At 42.2% G+C, this 24,810-nt stretch overlaps 1 protein-coding gene across 11 annotated transcripts; it reads left to right on the forward strand.

Annotated features, from left to right (window-relative positions):
- The first annotated feature begins 35 nt into the window (after window positions 1-35).
- Window positions 36-24,128, forward strand: LOC110500265 (lamina-associated polypeptide 2). Of its 11 annotated transcripts, none has more exons than XM_021577531.3 (14): window positions 36-741; window positions 15,896-16,013; window positions 16,212-16,361; window positions 16,767-16,876; window positions 17,906-18,031; window positions 18,514-18,591; window positions 18,715-18,870; window positions 19,145-19,303; window positions 21,132-21,227; window positions 21,450-21,515; window positions 21,669-21,875; window positions 22,162-22,293; window positions 22,647-22,750; window positions 22,990-24,128. In XM_021577531.3, the coding sequence occupies exons 1-14, from the start codon at window positions 511-513 to the stop codon at window positions 23,348-23,350; spliced, it is 2,094 nt and encodes a 697-aa protein (XP_021433206.3). In that variant the 5' UTR covers window positions 36-510; the 3' UTR covers window positions 23,351-24,128. The 11 variants fall into 11 exon arrangements, with proteins under 11 accessions (XP_021433206.3, XP_021433207.3, XP_021433210.3 ...); XM_021577532.3 differs by having other exon boundaries at window positions 22,165-22,293; XM_021577535.3 differs by lacking the exon at window positions 21,669-21,875 and having other exon boundaries at window positions 22,165-22,293.
- Window positions 24,129-24,810: the final 682 nt, after the last annotated feature.

The raw sequence follows: 24,810 nt of genomic DNA on the forward strand, positions 1-24,810 counted from the left end.
TGCATTGTCAAATGGTTTGACTCACATACGTTTAAAATGTAAATAGAGGGAAAATAGAAATATAAATGCATTTCGGTAGCTCATGAACGCCTAAACTGAGCACGTACTCTCTACCAATGGCAAAGCCCGATGTTACTGCGCTTGTCCAATAGTGTCCGCTTTCACAGGGCAGTGGGTCCATTCTCACCGCGTTTGTTCCTTCAATGTTGGCAGAGGGCCGGTGTCCTAGCAGATATTGGTATAATAGCCCAAGCACCTCAAAGGGTGAGGTTTGTCTTGTTTAGCGCGTCCACTTCTTAATTCTACTGTCAAGGAGAGTTCTACAAAAGAGGAACCAACACGAGTAAGCTAAGGTGCTAAGATTGTAACTGGAAGCTTGAAGTATCAAGTTTGTGTACACGGGTAATTTTGCAGATTTAATCCAACAAGAGGCGCTAGTTAGCTAACATAGCCAGCTAAATACTTCATTTTGTTGTTACCGAAACGGAGTTGCTTTTCATAGCGAGCAACATGCCGGAATATCTGGAGGACCCGTCTGTTCTCACCAAAGATAAACTCAAGAGCGAGCTTTTGGCCAACAATGTTGCTCTCCCAACCGGGGACCAGCGAAAGGACGTTTATGTGCGTCTGTATCTGAAAAACTTGACCGTGCAGAACAACAAGATCCTATCTACAGACGCCTTCTCCAGCGACGAGGAGTTGCTTGTCCCGGTAGTGTCAAACAAAAGTCGCTCGGGCAGGGTGAGTTGTAAGATTTCTTTCCCGCGCGCGAATATAGTAATTGTAACAATGTTTCCAGTGTGAATGTTACAAGTAAATGTAGGAAAGATGTTACTGTTTTTGAAAGGGTGTTTTAATCTCCCTTTTTTTTAAAAACCGATGTGATTTGGTATTCTAGGTAATTTCATTTTATTTAATTGTTTTACATGCATAAAATTAAAATATCGTTCTTTTCAATTACAGCGTGTTCCATCACGTTTAAATATAAAAAACGAACACATTTTAGCTGTATTGTATTACAAATCAGTTTAAAGTTTCCCGCTTAAAATATCTGCCACTGCTGAATGCACCCTTATGGAAACCCGTTCTCGCCACTCGTGTTTTGTGTGGAAATATCCGTACTACTTAAAATGTCGATATGTAAGTAAACATGTCCATACTAAACAGAAATTGAGATATGTAAATCAAGGTTCGAGATACTAACTCGAAATTTAGATAGTAGAACATAGAGTTCCTTCAGAAAGTATTCACACCCCTTGATTTAAGTCTCCCAAGAGTTTTGCACACTTGGATTGTACAAAATTTGCATTATTTTTATTATTTTTTGCATTATTGCATTATTTTTTAAATTCTTTAAGCTCTTTCAAGTTGGATGTTGATCATTGCTAGACAGCATTTTCAAGTCTTGCCATTAGATTTTAAAGTAAAAACTGTATTTCAGCTACTCAATGTCATATTTGGCCTCAAGGTGAAATTCCTGAGTGGTTTCCTTCCTCTGGCAACTGAGTTAGGAAAGATGCCTGTATCGTTGTGGTGACTGTGTGTATTGATACACCATCCAAATTTGAATGAATAAATTCATGCTCAAATGTCTGCTTTTATTTTTACCCATCTATCAATAGGTGACTTTTTTGTGAAGCGTTGAAAAACTTCCTTGGTCTTTTTGGTTGGATCTGTGTTTGAAATTGACTACTCGTCTGAGGAAACTTACAGATAATTGCATGTGTGGGGTGCAGAGAGGTAGTCATAAAAACTGTTTTTTAAACACTATTATTGAACAGGCCATGTACTTATTAAGTGCTTTTACTCCTGAACTTAAGTTTTGCCATAACAAAGGGGTTTAATACTTAATGACTCAAGACATTTCAGCTTTTCATTTTTTATTAATTTGTTAAAAATGTCTAAACAACGTCACTTTGACAGTATGGGTATTGTGCGGAGACCAGTGACACATCTCAATTTAATCAGTTTTAAATTCAGGCTCTAACACAACAATGTGGGAAAAGGCAAGGGCTGTGAGAACTTTCTGAAGACATTGTACCTGTCAATGTAATGTAGGACTAGATTGGCAGTTCTTAAAAACTCAACTCTACAGTGTGTTGTCAAGTATCAAGGAAACAGCTGTCACCTTCATGTGGAACAGTCTGGGTGTTTTTCCTAATCCACCAAGCCCCCCTTTCTTCTTTGGGGAAGTTGTGGGGCGACTTTAATGAACTGATATTTGTGAAGCATTTGTGAAAAACCGCTGTTCTTAGACTCTTACGGTTCGTGTACTGTATAGTAGGCCTACAAAATTGGAATGCGTTGTATGCGTGCTTTAAAGAAAAATGTATTCAGGTGCGTACACCTTGTTGCCCTGCATCAGTTGTGAATGACTGAATGAAAAGAACAGCTTGCTGTCACACAACTTCTGCAGTTCACACTAGTCTTTGTACATTGAGGTAAGGTTACGGTCACCTCACCTGTATTTGCTCAGTTTTAGGGGGGGAACCATTGACATTTGTTGAGAGGTGTGGACAGTGAGAATATCAATCACTTGTCTTCTGCCCACAAAAACACAAACTATATGATTCAGATTGTTTAATAGTCACATGTACAGGGTTGCAGGTGTGATTGCAGGGTACAGTGAAAATCTTAGGCTTTGAGCTCCAACATGCAGGACTAGTGAAGTAAAATAAATACAATTGTAATAGAAATAACACTATAGACGTAACTGGCAGTAATGAATGAATGAGTAAATAAATGTCCATTGGGGTGGAGGCAGAGTAAAGAATGTTGAGGGGGTGGAGTGACCATGCGGTTAAACCATTTAATCTTCTCGGAGTTGTGTATGCAAAAGAATTTGAAGTTATTAAATGTCTCCATGCGGCCCTGTTGATGAGGATGGGTCCTTATCCAGCCTGGTTCCTGCTGAAGTCCACAATCGGCTCCTTTGTTTTGCTAACATTGAGGGAGAGGTTGTTTACCTGGCACCACGCCATCAGAGTGCCTACCTCCTCCCTGTACGCTGTGTTGTTGGTGATCAGGCCTACTACTGACATGTCTTGATGGAGTTGGAACTGTGTGAGGCCATGCAGTCATGGGTATACAGATAATACAGGAGGGGACTGAGGATGCACCCTTGTGGGGCCCCTGTATTGAGGATCGGTGTCGGGGAGATAATGTTGCCTACCTTCACCACTTGGGGGCGGCCCATCAGGAAGTCCAGGACCCAGTTGCATAGGGAGGAGTTCAGCCCCAGGGCTGTGTATTGAGCTTATAAGGCACAATCCACGGGAAGCTAGAAGTTCAATCAAATTATATTTTTACTTACTGTCCCGGTGGGCAGGGCGGTTGTTCATTATGAAGAGTGGAATTGGAGACTAAAGACAACAGACCCACGTTTGCAAAGTCTGTTTAATAATACGTTATTTTAGGAATGTCTTATTCTCCCTGTCATAATGACCAACCATCCTGCCACATGGCACAGTAAGTTGAAATTAAATTTAACTTCCCTCTGAATGTTTTTGTGCAACCCAATAAGCTAGGAAGCAACAATGGTGTATGCAAGTACACACGCGTTGCTAAAAGCAGCTAGTGTCACAAGTGGTGGAATCCACAGAAGGGATGGAGCTGGACCGGAGAAGTTTTGTTTATGTTAGGGGAAACGTCTAGGTATGCAGAGAAGAGGAAAGGAACTTCAAGGAGTTTTGAGTGTGCTGGAAATGGCATTATAGAAGAGGTAATGGAATTGAAGGAAATCGAGGTTCCTGGTGTGGAGGATAGGGCTATTTTCCTATTGTGTTTCTCTATTGAGGAAATACTTTCTGTGGAAGTCTGCACGCATTCCCTTATCACTGAACATATGTTTGGTTAACTGTGTGTGTGTAGGCTAGTACTTTTACATTAGATTTAAATGCTATCGTAGCAGTGCTCTTCCTGGTGTTTTCATATAGTCACCTGACTCCCAAGCATGTCGGTCAGTGATTTACAGCTTACCATAAAGCAGTTGAGGTAGTCATCCACTGGCACACTCAGAACTTTACACACATTTTCACTCATAATAGCTATCAAAATAAACCTTTTGGGATAAAAGTGAAGAAAAACTGTTTTCCCACCAAAGGTTTAGTTCAACTAAGGTTGAATGGTTTATTGTCATTTGAAGTGAATTGTTTCACATGCAGCGGTCATCATAAGGACCACAGATATGAAAACCATCCATAACGGTGGTTAGCCATGTGCACATCATGATTCACAACCAAGCAGTTTGTTATAGTTTACCTCTAAAACCACATAACATAGTCAGTTTCAATATTACTTCGCCAAGCCATGATTTCTGTCTGAATAGAAACAACTTGGTCAGACTGAGAGCATTATGGAAATCTAGGCGATCATGCGACTGGACTATGTTAAACCATATTGTTCTGCAATGCATTGACGCAATCTTCATTCCATGTAATTGAATCCTCTAGTGTACAAACCTTCTGCAAGCACAGGGATTGTCTGGGCCTTGGGGCTAGCCATGACCTCAGTGCCTTGATATCACTTTTAAAATGTGTGGTCAGAAAGCGGCAGATAAGTGATGGAACAAACTGGAAGTCGCAAATTTTATTTTTCCCATTTCTTCCTTGGAATTCTGTGATTATATAATGTGCTCAGCTGGGCTGAGATCCAGCTCCAACTTTACTGAGGCCTACAGTAAGGAGTCTAGTATAAGCTAGTGGGAGACTGATAGCTGCTAAATCCCCCTGTGTTTCTGTCTGGGATTCTTTCCCTCTCTCTTTACTACTCCCACCAAGGGTTGCACATTTTGTGGAATATTCAGAGGTGGAAACTTAATGTGGGAATTAACGGAAATATATGCAAATTAATATTGATACCATTTAAATGTTGTTTTTGTTGCATTGCATATATTTACCATATATGGAGACATAAACCTTTTACCTCATCATAAGTAGACATAATTAAAATTATTAAATCCTTAAAAAAAAAGAATGTAGTAATGAATTGAACTTTAATTAAATGAGTTGACTCTTCACATGGGATGATTTCACTGAACAACAACAGAAAGGGAATGTTGAATGATCCATTGCATCTCCCAGAAATATTTTCAACATACATCTGTAAAATTATAGTCTAGAAACTAAGGCTTTGGTTGTCTTCCTCTCAGGCTTCCATGTCTTCTCACTGGACCTCCTCAATGTCCACCTCTTGAACATCAGACTCTGAGGCCTTATCTTCACTGTCACTTTCCAACGCTGTTGAGGATGGCTTGTTGTCAGGCTCAAAAAGCCTAAAATTTGCCCAGACGGCCACCAATTTTTCAACCCTTGTATTGGTCAGCCTGTTGTGTGCTTTGGTGTGTGTGTTCCCAAACAAGGACCAGTTGCGCTCTGAGGCAACTGATTTTGGAGGGGGATGGAGCCAACAGGGTATAGAGCCTCAGATCCACAAAGTCCCTTCCACCAGATTGGTGATGAGATATGTTGGCACAACTGCCATATTGCATCTCTATCCCAAAGCCCTTGCTTGGAAGTGTACTTCGCCAGACTGCCAAGAACCTTGCCCATGGTATTTATGACACCATAGACCTTGTTGATCTCATACTTGGGGTCCAACATGGATGCTGCGGCATGTACGGGCTTCAGGCAGAAGTCTTCACACTTTTTGATGCATTTCAAAACGGCAGTTTCCTCTGCATGGCGCAACAATGAAGTGGGCAGGGCAGTATGGATTTCTTATCTTACATCTGCAAGCAGAGTCTGAACATCAGACAGGATGGTATTGTCTCCCTCAATCCGTGCAATGGCTACTGCTATAGGTTTCAGGCTGCTTACCACACTCTCCCAAAATACATAATCCAGAAGGATCCTCTTGATGGGGCTGTCCATATCAGGCAGACAGTGATATGGCCATTTCTTGGAGAGACTCCTTCCCCTCCACCCCAACGGGTGTTGCTGGGCAGCTTCAATGTGGTGCTCTTATTCTTCTCACTTTGCTTGGTGAAATAGATTGCTGCTATAACTCTGACGCGTCACATACTTAACAATTTCCTTGGCTCTCTGGTAGAGTGTATCCATTGTTTTCAGTGCCATGATGTCCTTTAGGAGCAAATTCAATGCATGAGCAACACAGCCAATGGGTATGATGTGAGGGTAGGACTCCCCCACTTTAGACCAAGCAGCCATCATGTTCACAGCATTGTCTATCACCTTCTGTGGTCCAAGGTCATTGCCTTCAGCTCATCTGCAATGTACAGACTGGTGTGTCTGTTGTCCCTTGTGTCTGTGCTCTTGTAGAATACTGGTTGAGGGGTGGAGATTATGTAGTTTATTATTCCTTGCCCACGAACATTCGACCACCCATCAGATGATTGCAATAGTCTGCTTTCCCTATGATTTGGTTCACCTTCACTTGAACTCTGTTGAACTCTGCATCCAGCAAATGAGTAGAGAAAGCATGTCAGTTGGAGTGGTGTATGCTGAGCAAAGAACATTCAGAAATCTCTTCCCATACACATTTCCTGTGAGCATCAGAGGTGAACCAGTTATATACACAGCTCAAGTAAGACATTCCTCAGCATTTCTCTGACTACGTTCCTCCATTGAGTCCAGGAGGACCATAAGCTGTTGCTACCGATAAGGTGTCTGATTCATAATTTTCACCTCGAATAGAAGTAGAGGGACTTTTTGTCAGAGGGTGCTTGTTGTAAATGCTGAGGGAACTTTATGCACTTGTCCAGATGATTCTGCATTCTTGGTGCATTCTTCATGTGATTTGGCACAGTATTTGCAAATGTACACAGCTTCTTCTATTTTAGCTGCAGTGAAATGTCTCCACACATCAAATGGTGCCCGTGGCATTTTCCAGTAAAGATACAATTCAATGTACAGATAAATTAAGCAGTTAGATTAAACACCTTCTTTGTAAGATAAATGTAAAAAATATAAATATATATTTTCACTGTTATTTAACCAGGTAGGCTAGTTGAGAACAAGTGCTCATTTACAACTGCGACCTGGCCAAGATAAAGCAAAGCAGTGCGACACACAACAACAGTTACACATGAAATGAACAATCATACAGTCAATAGCACAATAGAGAAAAAAAGTATATATACAGTGTGTGCAAATGAGGTAAGGCAATAAATGGGCCATAGTGGCGAAATAATAATTAGAATTTAGCAATTAAACACTGGAGTGATAGATGTGCAGAAGATGAATGTGCAAGTAGAGACTCGGGTGCAAAGGAGCAAAACAATAAATAACAGTATGGGGATGAGGTAGTTGGATGGGCTATTTACAGGTGCAGTGATCTGTGAGCTGCTCAGACAGCTGGTGCTTAAAGTTAGTGAGGGAGATATGGATCTCCAGCGTCAGTGATTTTTGCAATTTGTTCCAGCGGAGAACTGGAAGGAAAGGCGGCCAAAAGAGGAATTGACTTTGGGGGTGACCAGTGAAATATACCTGCTGGAGCGCGTGCTACAGGTGGGTGCTGCTATGGTGACCAGTGAGCTGAGATAAGGCGGGGCGTTACCTAGCAAAGACTTATAGATGACCTGGAGCCAGTGGGTTTGGCGACGAATATGAAGCGAGGGCCAGCCAATGAGAGCGTACAGGTCGCAGTGGTGGGTAGTATATGGGGCTTTGGTGACAACGGATGGCACTGTGATAGACTACATCCAATTTGCTGAGTAGCGTGTTGGAAGCTATTTTGTAAATGACATCGCCAAAGTCTAGGATCGGTAGGATAGTCAGTTTTACGAGGGTATGTTTGGCAGCGTGAGCGAAGGATGCTTTGTTGCAAAATAGGAGGCTGATTCTAGATTTAATTTTGGATTGGAAATGCTTAATGTGAGTCTGGAAGGAGAGTTTACAGTCTAATCAGACACCTAGAATATGTGGACAACTACAAATACCTAAGTCAGAATCGTCCAGAGTAGTGATGCTGGGCGGGCGGGCAGGTGCAGGCAGTGATCTGTTGAATAGTATGCATTTAGTTGCATTTAAGAGCAGTTGGAGGCCACGGAAGGAGAATTGTATGGTATTGAAGCTTGCCTGGAGGGTTGTTAACACAGTGTCCAAAGAAGTGCCAGAAGTATACAGAATGGTGTCGTCTGCGTAGAGGTGGATCAGAGAATCACCAGCAGCAAGAGCGACATCCTAGGTGTATACAGAGAAAAAAGTCGGCCCGAGAATTGAACCCTGTGGCACCCCCATAGACTGCCAGAGGTCCGGACAACAGGCTGGTGAACCAGCCAAGGCAGTCATTTGAGAAACCAAGGCTGTCAAGTCTTCCAATAAGAATGCGGTGATTGACAAAGTTGAAATCCTTGGCCAGGTCGATGAATACAGCTGTGCACAGTATTGTCTCTTGTCAATGGCGGTTATGATATCGTTTAGGACTTTGAGCGTGGCTGAGGTGCACCCATGACCAGCTTGGAAACCAGATTGCATAGCGGAGAAGGTACGGTGGGATTCGGTTATCGGTGATCTGTTTGGTAACTTGGCTTTCAAAGACCTTAGAAAGGCAGGGTAGGATAGATATAGCAGTTTGGGTCTAGAACGTCTTCCCCTTTGAAGAGGGGGATGACCGCGGCAGCTTTCAAATCTTTGGGATGTCAAACGATACGAGAGGTTGAACAGGCTAATAGGGGTTGCAACAATTTCGTCTGATAATTTAGAAAGAGATGGTCCAGATTGTCTAGCCCTGCTGATTTGTCGGGGTCAGATTTTGCAGCTCTTTCAGCACATCAGCTATTTGGGTGAAGGAGAAATGGGGGAGGCTTGAGCAAGTTGCTGTGGCGGGTGCAGGGCTGGTGACCAGGGTCGGGGTGGCCAGGTGGGAAGCATGGCCGGCCATAGAAAAATGCTTATTGAAGTTATCAATTATTGTGGATTTATCGGTGGTGACAGTGTTTCCTAACCTCAGTGCAGTGTGCAGCTGGGAGCAGTTGCTCTTATTCTCCATGGACTTTACAGTGAAACATGTATGGAAACAGGCGAATTAACACTCCTCAGTTAGCAGGCTCATGCAAGCTAAAACCCACATGGTAGCAAAAACTAACTAGCAGAAATTAACAAATTAGAAATGATTTGAACACACTTTGCTGTAGGCTACTATTTACTAGTTAAAAACATGTATGTCATATAAAATATTCACCCCACCCAGTATTGTAATCAAAATATACCAGAAAGCATGTAGTCCATGGCTCAGTGTAGTAGTGTGGGCTCAATAGCATCTCATTTGTGTGCAAGATCTTGCGAATCAGCTGCACATGTGATTGAAGAATGCACTGTGTATGCAGAGGGTTGCAATTCCATTTAATTGGGGATAGTTTAACCAAAATATGCCACAAGACCTAGAGTTGCCTTGTTCATCTCACAAAAGGTTCTCTGTTATAAGCTAACGGTTTTTGATGCATTTTAAGCCAAATTCCCAGGCTTAAAATGTCTTCAAAAATCAGGAAATCTACTGAAAGGTTTCCAACCCTTTGCGACCCTACTCCCACCCCATCAAATGTTCCATGGCAGAGTTCAAATGGAATATGGCAAAAACCATAGGAATAGAGTTATAGAACTTCCTGATTCCTGTCACTTTTTTTTTTGCTTGCATCATTATAAGTCAGTCAGCCAGAGTATTCCCAACTCTTACCACCTCTGCCATGCTCAGTTTAATGTGTAAGGAATTTGATTTGCTATCGGCTGGCAGTGCCAATTTTAGAGTTGTAATCCTGGTGGGGCAAACAAAACATGGGATGCATGCCTGCAAAGCCACTACACATAAACATAGCTGATATGGCAGATTTGTTCAAACAAATCTGGTTTCTACTTACAATTGAGATGTACAATCTACAACTGTTGACTGAAAGTAACTGAAAGTAAAATCAGTCCAATCAAAGCTACTGTAGAGAAGGTGATTTGATGTCATGTCATTCTATCTGTGGCTAATGACCTTGAGTCTTCTTGGATGGGCACTTCTAATATAACTCTATGACAGCACCCAAGGGGTTTACCCTGCAACGCTCCACATTTTCTGCTGGCTTGCCCCACCACCACATAAAGCGCGGAGCTAGGCTGAAACGCCTGCATTTTGGAGCTGCCTTATTCAAGAAGAAAAAAATATACCATGTTTGTATGTGGCTTTATTAACTCAATGATATACAGTACTGGTCAAAAGTTTTAGAACACCTAAAATACTTTTTTCTACATAGTAGAATAATAGTGAAGATATCAAAACTATGAAATAACACATGGAATCTGGCATGTAGTAACCAATAAAGTGTAAAGCAAATCAAAATGTATTTAATGTTCGTGATTCTTCAAATAGCCACCCTTTGCCTTGATGACGACTTTGCACACGCTTGGCATTCTCTCAACCAGCTTCATGAGGTAGTCACCTGGAATGCATTTCAATTAACAGGTGTGCCTTAAGTTAATTTGTGGAATTTCTTAATGCGTTTGAGACAATCAAGTTGCGTTGTGACCAAGGTACAGAAGATGGCCCTATTTGGTAAAAGACCAAGTCCATATTATGGTAAGAACAGCTCAAATAAACAATGTGAAATGATAGTCCATTACTTTAAGACATAGTCAGTCAATAAGGAACATTTCAAGGACTTTCACAAAAAGTGCAGTCACGATAACTGGCACTCATGAGGACTGCCACAGGAATGGAAGACTCAGAGTTACCTCTGCTGCAGAGGATAAGTTCATTAGACTTCCCAGCCTCAGAATGTGCAGCCCAGATAAATGCTTCAGTGTTCAAGTAACACACATCTCAACATCAACTGTTCAGAGGAGACTGTGTGAATCAATCCTTCCTGATCAAATTGCTGCAATGAAACCACTACTAAAAGACACCAATAAGAAGAATAGACTTGCTTGGGTCAAGAAACACGAGCAATGGACATTAGACCGGTGGAAATTTGTCCTTTTGGTCTGGAGTCCAAATTTGAGATTTTTGGTTCCATCCGCTGTGTCTTCGAGACCTGGTGTGGGTGAACGGATGATCTCTGAATGTTAATTTCCCACCGTGAAGCGATACGCCATCCCATCTGGTTTGGGCTTAGTGGGAATATCATTTGTTTTTCAACAGGACAATGGCCTAACACACATCCAGGCTGTGTAAGGGCTATTTCACCAAGAAGGGGAGTGATGGAGTGCTGCATCAGATGACCTTGCCTCCACAATCCCCCGACCTCAACCCAATTGAGATGGTTTGGGATGAGGCAGACCGCAGTGTGAAGGGAAAGCACCCAACAAGTACGCCGCATATGTGGGAACTCCTTCAACACTGTTGGAAAACCATTCCAGGTGAAGCTGGTTGAGAGAATGCCAAGCGTGTGCTACGCTGTCAAGGCAAAGGGTGGCTATTTGGAAAATCTCATAACATTTTGGGTCATTTCATGATTCCTTGTGTGTTATTTCATAGTTTTTGTGTTCACACTGTAGAAAATAGTACAAATAAATTGAAACCCTTGAATGAGTAGCTGTTCTAAAACTTTTGACCGGTAGTGTATATGAAATATTCGTTCAAATCGACGCATGGCTTTTATTCCAGCTGTTAAGGAATATGAATCAGTAATGTATGCACAGAAAGTGATATGGTTGTTTTAGCTCTGTGGAAGAGGTGTCCTGGGGCTGGGCTAGGCAGTCCAATATGGTCGTGCACCCTAGGCCAAGGTGGAAAATACCCCCTTGCTGTGAACTACAATTGACTGCCGGTTGGCCGCTATACCTTGCCTGACTACTCAAACTGAATTCTTCCACTGCTCATTAGCTGTGTACTTCAGTCTGACACTGCCGTCATTGAAGTCGTTTGTGGTGACATCAAAATGAGGTGTGTTGTACAAAACGACGTAATCAGTGATCGGATCATCTCTAACCAATCAGAGTATCAAAGCTAATGGCGAATTTTGAAACCGCCGCTTTACCTGCGTGTGTTCTGTGTCTGGCCCAACCCATCAGTTTCTGGGACTAAACAGAATGGCTTGAATGTTTGTCCTTTCTAGAAAAATACTTGTCGGCAGAGTGGAGAGATTCTCTAAAGGCCCCCCTTTCGACAAAAATTCTCTGCAGCCTGGTTGCAGGGGGTTGAAGCTGAGCTACGAACTACGAATCAGGTTTGAGGAGTTAACCTTGATAAACTGGTACCACGAAAGTGGCTCACCTTTTTAGCCAGGTACATTTCTACAGCAACAACTCCTTCAGAACTAACCTGCTCCAGGGCAGGCTAACTCCATTTTATCCTGAAAGCAATGTCAACGAGTTGAGGACCAATGAAACCGGATACCCTTCCTCTAGCAAAGTTTGTCTCATCATCCCCTTCATTTGAGGACAAATTCAATATTTTATTAATTATACTGAACAGAAATATAAATGCCTCATGCAACAATGTCAACGGTTTCACTGAGTTACAGTTCATATAACGAAGTCAGTCAATTGAAATAAAATCATTAGGCCCTAATCTATGGATTTCACATGACTGGGCAGGGGTGCAGCCTTGAAGGGGCATAGGCCCACCCACTTGGCAGCCAGACCCAGACAATCAGAATTCGTTTTCCTTGACAAAAGGACTTTATTACTGAGAGCATTACTCCTCAGCACCAGACCCACCCCTCAGACGATCCTGCATGGGAGGAAACCGGATGTGGCGGTCCTGAGCTAGCGTGGTTAAACGTGGTCTGCGGTTGTGATGCCTGTTGGACGTAAATGCCAAATTCTCTAAAACGACATTGGAGGCAGCTTATGGTAGAGAAATGAACATTCAATTCTCTGGCAACAGCTCTGGTGGACATTCCTGCAGTCAGCATGCCAATTGCAATCTTCCTCAACTTGAGACATCTGTGGCGTTGTGTGACACAACTGCACATTTTAAAGTGGCCGTTTATTGTCCCCAGCACAACGTGCACCTTAGTAATGGTCATGCTGTTTAATCGGCTTCGAATCTTGGCAAAGGAGATGCTCAGTAACAGGGATGCAAACAAATTTGTGCACAAAATTTGAGCGAATAAGCTTTTTTTTGCTCATCTGAGGTACAAACACTTTACATGTTGCGTTTTAATATTTATGTTCAGTGTCAAAAAAAAATCTTAAAAGAAAAATGTCTCACATTACACATTCAGTAATGACAGTATTTGCTTTTCAAACTGTATATTTTCTCGCATTTGTATTTAGACATTTGCGAAAGGCAAACTGGCAGTCGCAATCAACCATTGACATATATATGGCAGTTCCCATTCATGTCAAGACTAGCAGCCATTGCTAGTGTACCCATGAGTTTAAGTCAAAACCCTTCTATGGATTATATGTCTATGCCCACAACGCAACAAGCTATTCCATAGAAGGAAAAGGGTGCTTGTGCATTGATAAGCACACCAAAGATGGCATTAACGATAAGTAATAAAATGCTTCGTAGTATACCGCTCTGTTTGATCTCTGGTTGTTTGCTTACCGCCTTTAGATGGTTGAGTCGTTCAGCCAGCATGTAGCATGACCAACGCAATGTGTAGAGTATTGTTGTGTAGGTTACCTCTGAATGTTTAGACGAGGAAATCCCTTCATCCTCAGGACAAGGGCGGACACACTACATTAGTAGAGGCAATTGTATGTGTAATGTACACTGAGTGTACAAAACATTTTAAGAACACCTTCCCAATATTGAGTTGTTTTCTGAACAGCCTGAATTTGTTGGCATGGACCCGACAAGGTGTCGAACATTCCACAGCGATGCTGGCCCATGTTGCCTCCAATTTTTTCCCACAGTTGTCTGGATGTCCTTTGGGTGGTGGACTGTTTCTTGACACAAACTGTTGAGCTTGAAAAACCCAGCAGCATTGCAGTTCTTGACACAAACCGGTGCGCGTGGCACCTACCACCATACCCTGTTCAAAGGCACTCAAATCTTTAGTCTGTCCTTCGTTGACCTTTCTCCTCCCATTCATCTACACTGATTTTGAAGTGACATCAATAAGGGATCATATCGTTCACCTTATCTTTCTGTCATGGAAAGAGCAGGTGTCCTTAATGTTTTGAACATTGTGTATATGATTCATGACTTGCATTAGGAAAACATATTTCTGATTCATCTGAACGAGGACTTGTTTATTTACGAGTGGTGTTTATCAATCTCGCGGTGGTTTAGGTCAGAAGATGGCGTAAAACTAGCTCTGCTGATAATTAGTGTGTGATTAGAAACCTTTTTACTGGGTTTAACATCTGTGGTGTTGCTTGCGAAAGCAGCGCAGGGAGCTCTCGCTCTCTCTCTCGCTACAAAGAGGTTATCTGTGGATTTCAAATGTTAACCTTTCTGATCTCCCCATCCCGGATCCGGGATCGTGAATACAGACTCAAGCTCATTACCATAACGCAACGTTAACTATTCATGAAAATCGCAAATGAAATGAAATAAATATGCTAGCTCTCAAGCTTAGCCTTTTGTTAACAACACTGTCATCTCAGATTTTCAAAATATGCTTCTCAACCATTGCAAAACAAGCATTTGTGTAACAGTATTGATGGCTAACGTAGCATTTAGCGTAGCATTTAGCATTAGCATTCAGCTGGCAACATTTACACAAAAACAGAAAAGCATTCAAATAAAATAATTTACCTTTGAAGAACTTCAGATGTTTTCAATGAGGAGACTCTCAGATAGCAAATGATAGCAGTTTTTCCTGAAAGATTATTTGTTTAGGACAAATCGCTCCGTTTTCTGCGTCACGTTTAGCTATGAAAAAACCCCTGTATCCAGGATTGTGTAAATCTATCAGCAAGCTCATTAGCATAACACAACGTTAACTATTCATGAACATGGCTAATGAAATTAATCTATTTGCTCTCAAGCTTAGCCTTTTGTTAACAACACTCATCTCAGATTTTCAAAATATGCTTTTGAACCATAGCTAAACAAGCATTTGTGTAAGAGTATTGATAGCCTAGCATTGCATTAAGCCTAGCATTCAGCATGCAACATTTTCCACAAAAAAACATAAAAGCATTCAAATAAAATAATTTACCTTTGAAGAACTTCAGATGTTTTCAATGAGGAGACTCTGTTAGATAGCAAATGTTCCGTTTTTACAAAAAATATTATTTGTGTCGACTAATCACTCCGTTTTGTTCATCACGTTTAGGTAAGTGGGGAAAAGAAAAAAAAGTCATTAAAACGTGAACTTTTTTCCAAATTAACTCCATAATATCGACAGAAACATGGCAAACGATGTTTAGAATCAATCCTCAAGGTGTTTTTCACATATCTATCGACGATAAAATCCATCGTGGCAGTTTACTTTCAATTCTGAAGAAATGGAACGCTCATGGACTTACTGATTACGCACACAGGACACCGGGCGGGACACCAGGTAAATGTAGTCTCTTATGGTCAATCTTCCAATGATATGCCTACAAACACGTCACAATGCTGCAGACACCTCGGGGAATATACAGAAAGCGCAGGCTCATTCCTGGCGCATTCACAGCCATATAAGGAGACATTGGAACACAGCGCCTTCAGAATCCGCGGCATTTCCTGTATGAAACATCATCTTGGTTTCGCCTGTTGCATTAGTTCTGGGGCACGCACAGATAATATCTTTGCAGTTTTGGAGACGTCAGAGTTGTGTCTTTCCAAGGCTGTCAATTCCATGCATAGTCGAGCATCTTTTCGTGACAAAATATTGCGCTTAAAACGGGCACGTCTTTTTATCCAATAATGACACAGCGCTCATGTTCAGTAGCAGAAAGGGGATTGCAGCACAAATTGAAGTGCATTTAAAATAACTCAGAAATATAATTATTAATATAATGGGCATTCCCATTCAAGTCATGGTTCTGTGATTGGTGGTAGGCTAATTCTGTGACTATAGATCTCAACACTTTACACCAATCTGACCTCTGTGATCCCTCTTTCACAGAAAGCCACGAGGAAAACAGACAAGCCTCGGCCAGAGGACCTGGATGTGACTGAGCTGACCAGTGAGGGCCTGAAGGATGAGTTGCTCAAGTATGGAATCAACGTAGGACCCATTGTGGGTGAGTCAGTCCGTAAGAGTTGGGAATTAAGAGTTGTATTGAATTTATTTTAATAATGGACATTATTGTTGCAATCTTCATTTATTAATAAAGTTGTGTTGAATTCATTTGAATAATGTCTGAACTTTTGGCAGCCTCCACCCATAAGAGGGATTCATAAAGTTCTATTGAATTTATTTGAATGTCTTGTCATGGCAGCCTCAACCCGTAAGCTGTATGAGAGAAGGCTCCAGAAGCTGTTGGACCAGGGTCCTCCTGAGACCGTGGCTTTACCGGTGGTCATCACTCAGGTCGACAGCAACCACAACGGCAACTCTGACTCAGACCGCTACAGCGACAAGGAAGAAGGTAAGAAATGGAACACTCAGTCGTCCTCTTTATTAGGGCGGCAGGGTAGCCTAGTGGTTAGAGCGTTGGACTAGTAACCGAAAGGTTGCAAGTTCGAATCCCTGTGCTGACAAGGTACAAATCTGTCGTTCTGCCCCTGAACAGGAAGTTAATCCACTGTTCCTAGGCTGTCATTGAAAATAAGAATTTGTTCTTAACTGACTTGCCTAGTTAAATAAAGGCAAAATAAGTTTATTACAGATTCAAATCAGATTCATCTTGGCAGTTTACACGTTAGATATTTTTTTACGGAGATACCTACTCTCAAACCAAATTGGCCCTCTGGGATAATACGAATCATGGATTGATTGGTTGGTCAATAGACTGATTGACAGAGCACGACATTGCTGGACATTTTGTGTTTAGAGGTGACTACAGAACCAGAGCCTGTCCCAGTCCCCGTGGTGGAGAGACCTGTCAGAAGCAGAGGGAAGACCCCAGTCACCACCAGGACCCGCAGCAGCCAGCACAACCGGGTAAGTCCCTCTTTTTAAAATTTTAATATCTTTATTTAATCAGTGGACAAAAGCATATCCTCACCCTAGGTAAACCTCATGGTTTGCATTCCTTCAAATCTCACAATACAGAATGTGTTAAAATCTGAGTTAAATAGCATGCATATCTCAAGTTGTGATTTGGCCCCAAATGCTACACATTTGGCAATGATGAGTAGTCCCATTAGAGGCTATAGGATGTGCAGCGGCACAGCTGGGTTCGATTAAACCGGTCTCTAATAAATAATTTGAGAGCGAGGAAGTGTGTCCTTTATGAGTTGCCTATAGGGGTGTGAATCACGTGTGTGTGGAAAACAAAGCACCAAATGTCTTTCTGAAGGACCCTCTCTGTGTGTCTGTCTGCTGAGAGTTAGTGCAGCAGGCTTTGATTTCAGGACTGGCCACATGACTTGAATTAGCTTGTTTTTTTTTCTTTGCCGCTGGGTGCCTCTAGTCCACTATTGCTCGATCTGTCCCTGTTTCATTCTTTCCTCGCAAGAACATACTTAAAGCCCCTGCTTATTATTTTTACTTTTCTTTGCAAATCCTTTTCTTTAAGGTTCTTAAAAAATATATTTTTAAGCCGCTTTAATTTTCTCCTCTTTTCCTGATACTTTGGGAGGTGTTGGTGACATCTTGTCTCAAATCTTGAACGTCCCAGATGGTAACCTATTCAACTGAAGCTGCCGGTCTCATGTGGATATTGTAACCACATTAAAGGGATAGTTTGAGATTTATCTACTACCTCAAGTTAGCTGTTCCTGTACGTTTCCAGTCATGGGCTAACTCTAGTTAGCGTTGTCTCGCACCTCTTAACTTCCTTCATACTGGAAGTATAGACATCAGAATGGTATCCCAGAGTTCATCTGACTCTGGGGAAGTCGATGGGCTTCATTGGCAAAATCTCGAACTTTCCCTTTTAAAAGCAACTTTACTCACTGAAGTTGGCTTTGTAAGGTGTGTTCGCAAAGAGGTGGAAGGTCGGGTGTTCTGAGAAATTTGTGTGTTTAGATCTATGCTCCGGAGGAGGAGGATGATGATGATCTTGAGGAAGAGCATCCTGTGTTGAACATAAAGCGACCATTGAGGAGATCATCTCATAGAGTCGACCAGATGGTCCCTGCAAACGATGATACTGTAATAAACACTGAGCCTATCCATCTCCTTGGGTTTCTGGTGCAATGGAGAAGTGTTTAACTTGATAATCACCTTTTTTTGTGGATAGTGTTAGTCATGTTATATATTTAAGGTTTATTTGGAATTGTACGCATTATCAGCTAAAAGCTGAATTGCAGCATACAAAGGCCTAAATAAGTAAAAATTAGATGTTATATACAATTAGTTAAGCAGCATTAAGCTGTCTCACAAAGGCATAGGCTGTCTTAATTCACTGGGTTCTCTACATCCACTATTAAATATTATATGTTTGGATTTATTTGGGAAGCTACTTTTGTGTGGGTGGGTGTGTCCTCCCTTTCACCACATCACCTGGTGCCACTGTCTTCCTCAGATATAGTGAACAATGAACACTAACACAGGTGGCAGGTCTCGCCTTAAGCCTAGGTGCATGATTACCTCAATTATTACGCAGCTTCCTCATTCTCCTCGTCCTGCTCCAGGATGTCTCTGAGCTTTCAGCTGGTGAGGGAGTTCTTCACCCTCCAAGAGAGGCAAAGACCAAGGCACCTCTGCTTCTGGTGGGTTTGTGATCAATAGACATGGGTTTTTTGTCATGTCCTCAGTAAACTTTCCACTGATTCATTAGTCAGTCTTCCCTCTAATTTCCTTTCGCCTCTCTCTCCCCATCTGTCATGTTCCAGGAAGTCCTTAAGGAACCTAAGCTTATATTGGCAGAGAAACCAAGCTCTAAGTCCACTCCCTTACTGCATGGCCTAGCCCATGCCCAGTCCACTAGGACTATCCATCAGGTTGTCCTAACAGCCAGGGCCGAGTCTCCATCACCCAGACTGACTCAGGTACCTGTGAGGTTCACTGTGGTTACTTGTCACTCACTGTCACTATGAATGGTTGTTGTGTTCATGGCTCGGATTGATATTGGAAGTTGTTTAATGGGTGTACATAGCTAATGTTCACATAGTCACTGTGGTGTCTCTTAGTCATAGTAAGATATGTGGGACTGTGCCATTTTGCATATTTTTTTCTTAATGTTGAAGAGTCACTCACCCACCCACCTGACATTTTGGCTATTTAGTCTAGTACTCTAAAGTCTCTACTGTGTCTTACCATCAGTCTGTCCCTGACCAAGCCCTCCCCCTGAATGTGAATGCTGCTGCGCTCTGGTTCCCCAAAGCCAAACCCAGCGGGCCCCCAGTCAAGAACCCCAGCCACGGTGTCCCTGAGGGCCACAAACTCCCGGTGTCTAGAGAGCCCTCACTCCCTGGCAGACCTGTAGGAGGGTGCTTTCCTTGCCCTTTTCACTTATTCACTCACTGGGAGATAGAAATAGCCTTTTGGTCAATCACTGGACACTAAAAGTGATTTGTTCCATTTTAATGTATACATTTGTGTGTGAGCATACTTTCCTAACTTTGTTGGTTTTGATGTGCTTCTCACCTGTGCAACTTAACGTTAACAATGGAGACACAAGATGATGTAATCCTATATTCGAGAGAGCCAGCTTCTTCAGAATTGGGACGTCGGTCCCAAGATGGAATGGGTTCAAGTGAGGTGTGGCATTAGATTGAGTTTGAGGCTGTAACACTGCAGGTCAAAATACATTTAAAAGATATGTCAAACAAAAAGTGAATGATAAAAAATGTGGATCGAAACAATAATAATAATATATATACACATTTACAACTGTAGCAATGATAAATGACTGCTGGGTGGTGGGGGCAGGGGGAGAGTCCGTTTGGGAATGTCCATAGGGACCACAGGGGCGCCTGAGTGGTACAGTTGTCTAAGGCACTGCATCTCAAGTGAATTGAACTGTAATAATATATATAATATAATATAATAATATATATATTTATTTATTTACGCTGTAACAATTGTAAATGTCCATTGGGGGTGGGTGGTGGCAGGGTAATGTTTGTCTGGGGGGTTTAGGAAGCGGAGATTTTATCTTCTTGACCTTCCTGCCACACCTGGTATTTATTGTAGGTGTCCTGGTGGGCTGGCAGACGGCGGAAGTAGGGGGTCCAATCAAAAACACATTTTTGCCAATAGGTAAATGAATGTTAATTGTGTAGATACTATAGTCCAAACCTAATTTCTCTATCATAATCCGTTCAAATGGTCTTGCTGTTTTAACCTTTGTAAAATGGCCCAAATTAGGGTGACTAAATCAATGGAGGTCAGACAAAAAGGGGCGGCAACATGGAAAATAGCATCTTCTCGAATCCGGAGGACATAAAACAATATAGAGGTAAGATGTTTATCGATTTTGAGACGGGACAGAAGATTTCTCACAAAAACAAGCATGTCTCTGTGAAATGCATTTTAATTTTAATTGTTTTTTTAAATTTTATTTAGCCCGTTCATGCTAATTTAGCTTTTTGCGATTTGCAGACTACCACCACAACATGTACAATCCTCAAATGTTCCTGCGAGAAAGCGGCACCGCTCTGTCAAGAGTTCGGTGCTTATCGGATGTATTAGGTTACGAAATCCAACTTTTTAGATATAATGTTAGACCCCACGGAATGATTCAGAACATGTATAATCTTATTTGTCTTGGTAAAATGAATTTAATAAAATAAGGGAAATGAAAGTTCATCACCAAACCGTGTTTTCGCCCACTCTGGGCAGAATTGGTGGACAACCTAGAGGAAGCCAAATGAGATGTGGCAATAGAGACAGCGGAAACGTGGGGGGACTGGTGGTAAAGGAACTATGGAAGGCTCACTGCTCCCTTCTATAGTTCTAGCTAGTCTCTAGTCTCGCTATTAAACTGGTAGAGCTACATGTCAATGTTTCGTTCCAATGGGCATACCTTGACGCCAGCCTGATTTACTGAGCATGGTTGGATGATTTGATCGATTTCGGGATGGGTTCGAAATAATGACATACCATGTGTAAATGGCGAGTGCAGCACAAAGCCAAACATCTCGACTGTTTCAACGCAGTGGACAAGTTTGACCTCTGGTGTAAGAAGAACTTCCTGGGAAAAAATGCTGCCACCAAGATCAAAGACCTTTTCATCCACTTCGAAAATCAATTCTCGTTTGTTTCTTGTGTGTTTATCTATTCCGAAAGCCATTCTCTTGTATTCTAGCTGTGTTGTGAGGAGGATGGTGGTCTTCCTCTCACTCTGACTACGAAAGCTCCCAGTCGTGAGCTAAACACCCTACTCAATACAGCTCTTTTAGAGGTTTGTGACATCTCTCACGTGCTATAGTACTTGGGACATCACTCTGTATTGAGTGTTTTTATCTGATTTTTGGATCTGTTCACAATTTGCTCAATGTTCTGATCACTGGCTATTTGTTTTGGTCTCACTCTCTTGCCATCAGTCTCTCTCCTGGGTCTGTATGGATTTCAACCAACCTCTTCTATAACTGATATTTCTAATCCATATCTGTGGTCATCACAGGATCCTGCACCAAGTATCCATGCTCCAGTAGGACAGAGCATAAGACCCCTGAAACAATTGCCTCTGGTGTGTATATGAACTTAATCACACTGTCCTCATAGGATACACACTACTGTAATATTGCTCACTGGATTTTAAATGCACCTGTGTAAGTGATGGCCAGACTCTTCTAGTATAAGATACTGATCCAGTGTGTTACTTACCCTATCCCTGTTAAAGGGGGTACCACAGAAAGTCCGCCCACTCCAAGTAGCCAACCCTTCCCCACTACCTCGTTTGTCTGGAAATGACCCCAATGCCTCCTTCACCGTCAGGCCTGTAAGCTACGTCTCACACACCCCCTCATCTCCATCGCTGAAAGAACAACTGGAATCCCTATCATCGCTCTCTGCCAAGTTTGACATGCTGTCCAATCGCTTTACTCGGGTATACAGTTTAAAGTATATTATCCAATAGTTGTCCTCAAGAGTTCTGGTCTCCTCACAATGGTTTGTTGTGGTGGCACCTGGAATTTGGAACTTAATTGTGTTGTTGAGGAGTGAAAGTGATCACACTGTTTTTCCTTAGACACGGTAGAGTTGTAAACATATGGGTGATGATTATGAATGGGGCTACTGTAGTGTGTGTGTGGTGTACAGCTGTGTGAAAGATGTGAGGGGAGGGAAAGAAGACTCTCGCTCTTACTAACACGCGCTCACCTCTCTTTGACCAGCAGGATCAGCGTAAGTCTAAAAATGACCTCGAACCTAAGTGGAAACAGCAGAAAAACACCCCCTTCCTGTCCTCTGTGACCCCAGTGAGGGGGCAGGACAGTGTCTCCTCGAGTATCTCTAAGGAGCCATGGGTACGAAAGTAATTCATTGCTATGCCTTATGCATGTATTACCTAGGGTCTGTGCTGGTTTGTTTGTCAAGGTGGTATTATTCACAAGACAAGGTAATGATGTTTGTCACAAGCCTTGGGTTTACCGGTGGTTTGGTCACATGGGGCATAGGACTGCAACAGGGCCATCTAGTGGTCTTTAGGAGTACGCCCTCTAGCCTATCCCAAAAAGAATACCCCTCTAGCCCTTATGTGAAGGTGGTGGTTTTGGCATTGACTTGGTAACACGCAAATAGAACAATGTCTCATCCTCACTCTAATCGCTCCGTGTTGGCCTCAACGTCTAAGGAATGTGTACTAAAATGTGTGTTGCAGGTGGAGAAGATAGCAGCTGGTGAGCAGACACCCAACAGGGTGGATGAGAAGGATATCCTGAAGGAGATGTTCCCCTACGAGACCAACACTCCAACAGGAATCAAGTAAGACTGCTTCACAGGAATGACAAGACTGTGGTCTTGACTGCCTTATTCTATTGGCATACATAAACTTCTTTAATACATCCTTGCTATATCTGGCAGACTCCCACCCAGTCTTGTCATTCCTGTAAAGCAGTGTCCTGTAACTAATTTAAGCGTTTGATTGTTATACTTGCCTGATGGCAACTCATGTGTGGAATGTCACAATGAATCTCAACTTTCTTCCTCTCTCGTCCTTCTAGCGCCACCTGTCGACGTCCCATCCGAGGGGCAGCCGGCAGGCCCCTAAAGTCTGGTGACCTGTGGACAGATGAGACCCTCCTGCGCTCTTCTCACTCTTCCTACACAGAGAGCCGCACCGCTACCGTCCACAGAGTCCCCACCCTGCCCCCCTCTACCAGGCTGTTAACGTCAGTGGCACCCCCTGCTGGAAAGGCCATAGCGCCACCCCATGGCCTGCCTGTCTGGCTGAAGCTGCTGCTCCTCGGCATTGTAGCTGGCTTCATATTCTTCATCTACCAGACCATGGAGACCAACGCTATGGCCCCCTTCGGAGGGTCCTCAGATTCCACGCAGACCAGTGGTCGTGAGGTCCGCAAGTGAAGCCTGGAAGACAGTGCTCTGGCAGTATAATGTTACTGCCACCACTTTCATCGTTCCTAGCTTCCTTGGCATTCTTGTTTTTGTTTTTTTCCCCTGTTTCCATCACTCATAATTGGTTAAATGGTCTGGTACGGGAGCCTAATTTGTATCGACGCCTGCTGAAGACGACAATGTCCAAAATGATATATTGAACATTGAAGATGACCACCACCTTCTCATTCTAAAATGACAATACTGTCTTCTGTTTGTTTCAGTCCGTCCTTTCCCCATCTGTGAGGCTGAGAGAAAGCCAGTCGCACCAATGATCTCCAGATAACGTACATACACCGAAACAGTGGCTTCCAAATGATGTGAACTTGCCTTATATGGTCTATGTTTTAGTTTTACATCTCTGCATGGTGTAATCGTATGATTGCATTTGCCGGAGTCTGTGAAAGAGAATTGCCTGTGTCTGTGTTTAACACGGTTTGCTTTTGTAATGCTGTCACCATAATCCAATGCAGTTAGATGTAATCTAATGCAGTTATTAGCAAAAAAAGAACAGTCAGGCAAAGACTGAAGGAATTTCAACCAATTGTATTCAGTTATTTCTTGATCGAACCATGTATACAGCGGGTATGTGTGTGTGAGACTGGGATTCTTAAAACTCATGCACACATATAGCTCGGTCTCTTTTTTTTATTTTTTTATTGTCTGTGGAGCCTAATTAGTCATGTATGATGTATTCATTGTAATAAATAATGTAATATCCTCTCAATAAAACTATAATATGTAAGGATAATGTCTATTGAGGATTTAAACTTTTTTTTTTTTTTTTACTAAACTTGAAACAATAATAGTAATAATGTGATTTTAAAGCACCATACAAAAAACCCAAGGACACTGTACAGCGAAGAGTAAAAACAAATTGAATATTAGCTGTGAGCAGCAATGAACAGGGTTCACAGCATGACAAAGGAAACCAGATCGGTTGGATTATAAAGCAAGCACTCTGTTTCTACATGAGACTCTTTATGTGCAATAAGGGAAAGGGTGGGATACCAGTCAGTTGTACAACTGAATGCCTTCAAATGAAATGTCTCTTCCGCATTTAACCCAACCTCTCTGAATCAGTGAAGGCATTACCAAGTTTATCTCTGAATACCACAAGAATGACGCAAGTTTAGTCTAGCGCTGTAGGATGGTTATCTTTGAGTGCAGCAGGTAATCATTCTTAATCATTAATAATGTATTGAGTTTATTTGCCAATTCTGGGGTCAATTTGACTAATGGTTTATGTTAAGGTAAGTAAAAAAAATTCAGCGTTTAGTGTAAGTATTTGTTTGTGTAAATGATTTAAGTCTGTTGGTACACTCCACATTAGTGTTACAAAATGCATCAATACACTCTCAGCTGTAACACTTTGACTGCGCAACCGGTAGGACTTCCAGTTTCTAAATTACCAAAATGCAATATCCACT

The sequence above is a fragment of the Oncorhynchus mykiss genome, chromosome 21, assembly GCF_057628025.1.
Source record: "Oncorhynchus mykiss isolate SJ-2025 chromosome 21, ASM5762802v1, whole genome shotgun sequence".
Lineage (NCBI taxonomy): Eukaryota > Metazoa > Chordata > Actinopteri > Salmoniformes > Salmonidae > Oncorhynchus > Oncorhynchus mykiss.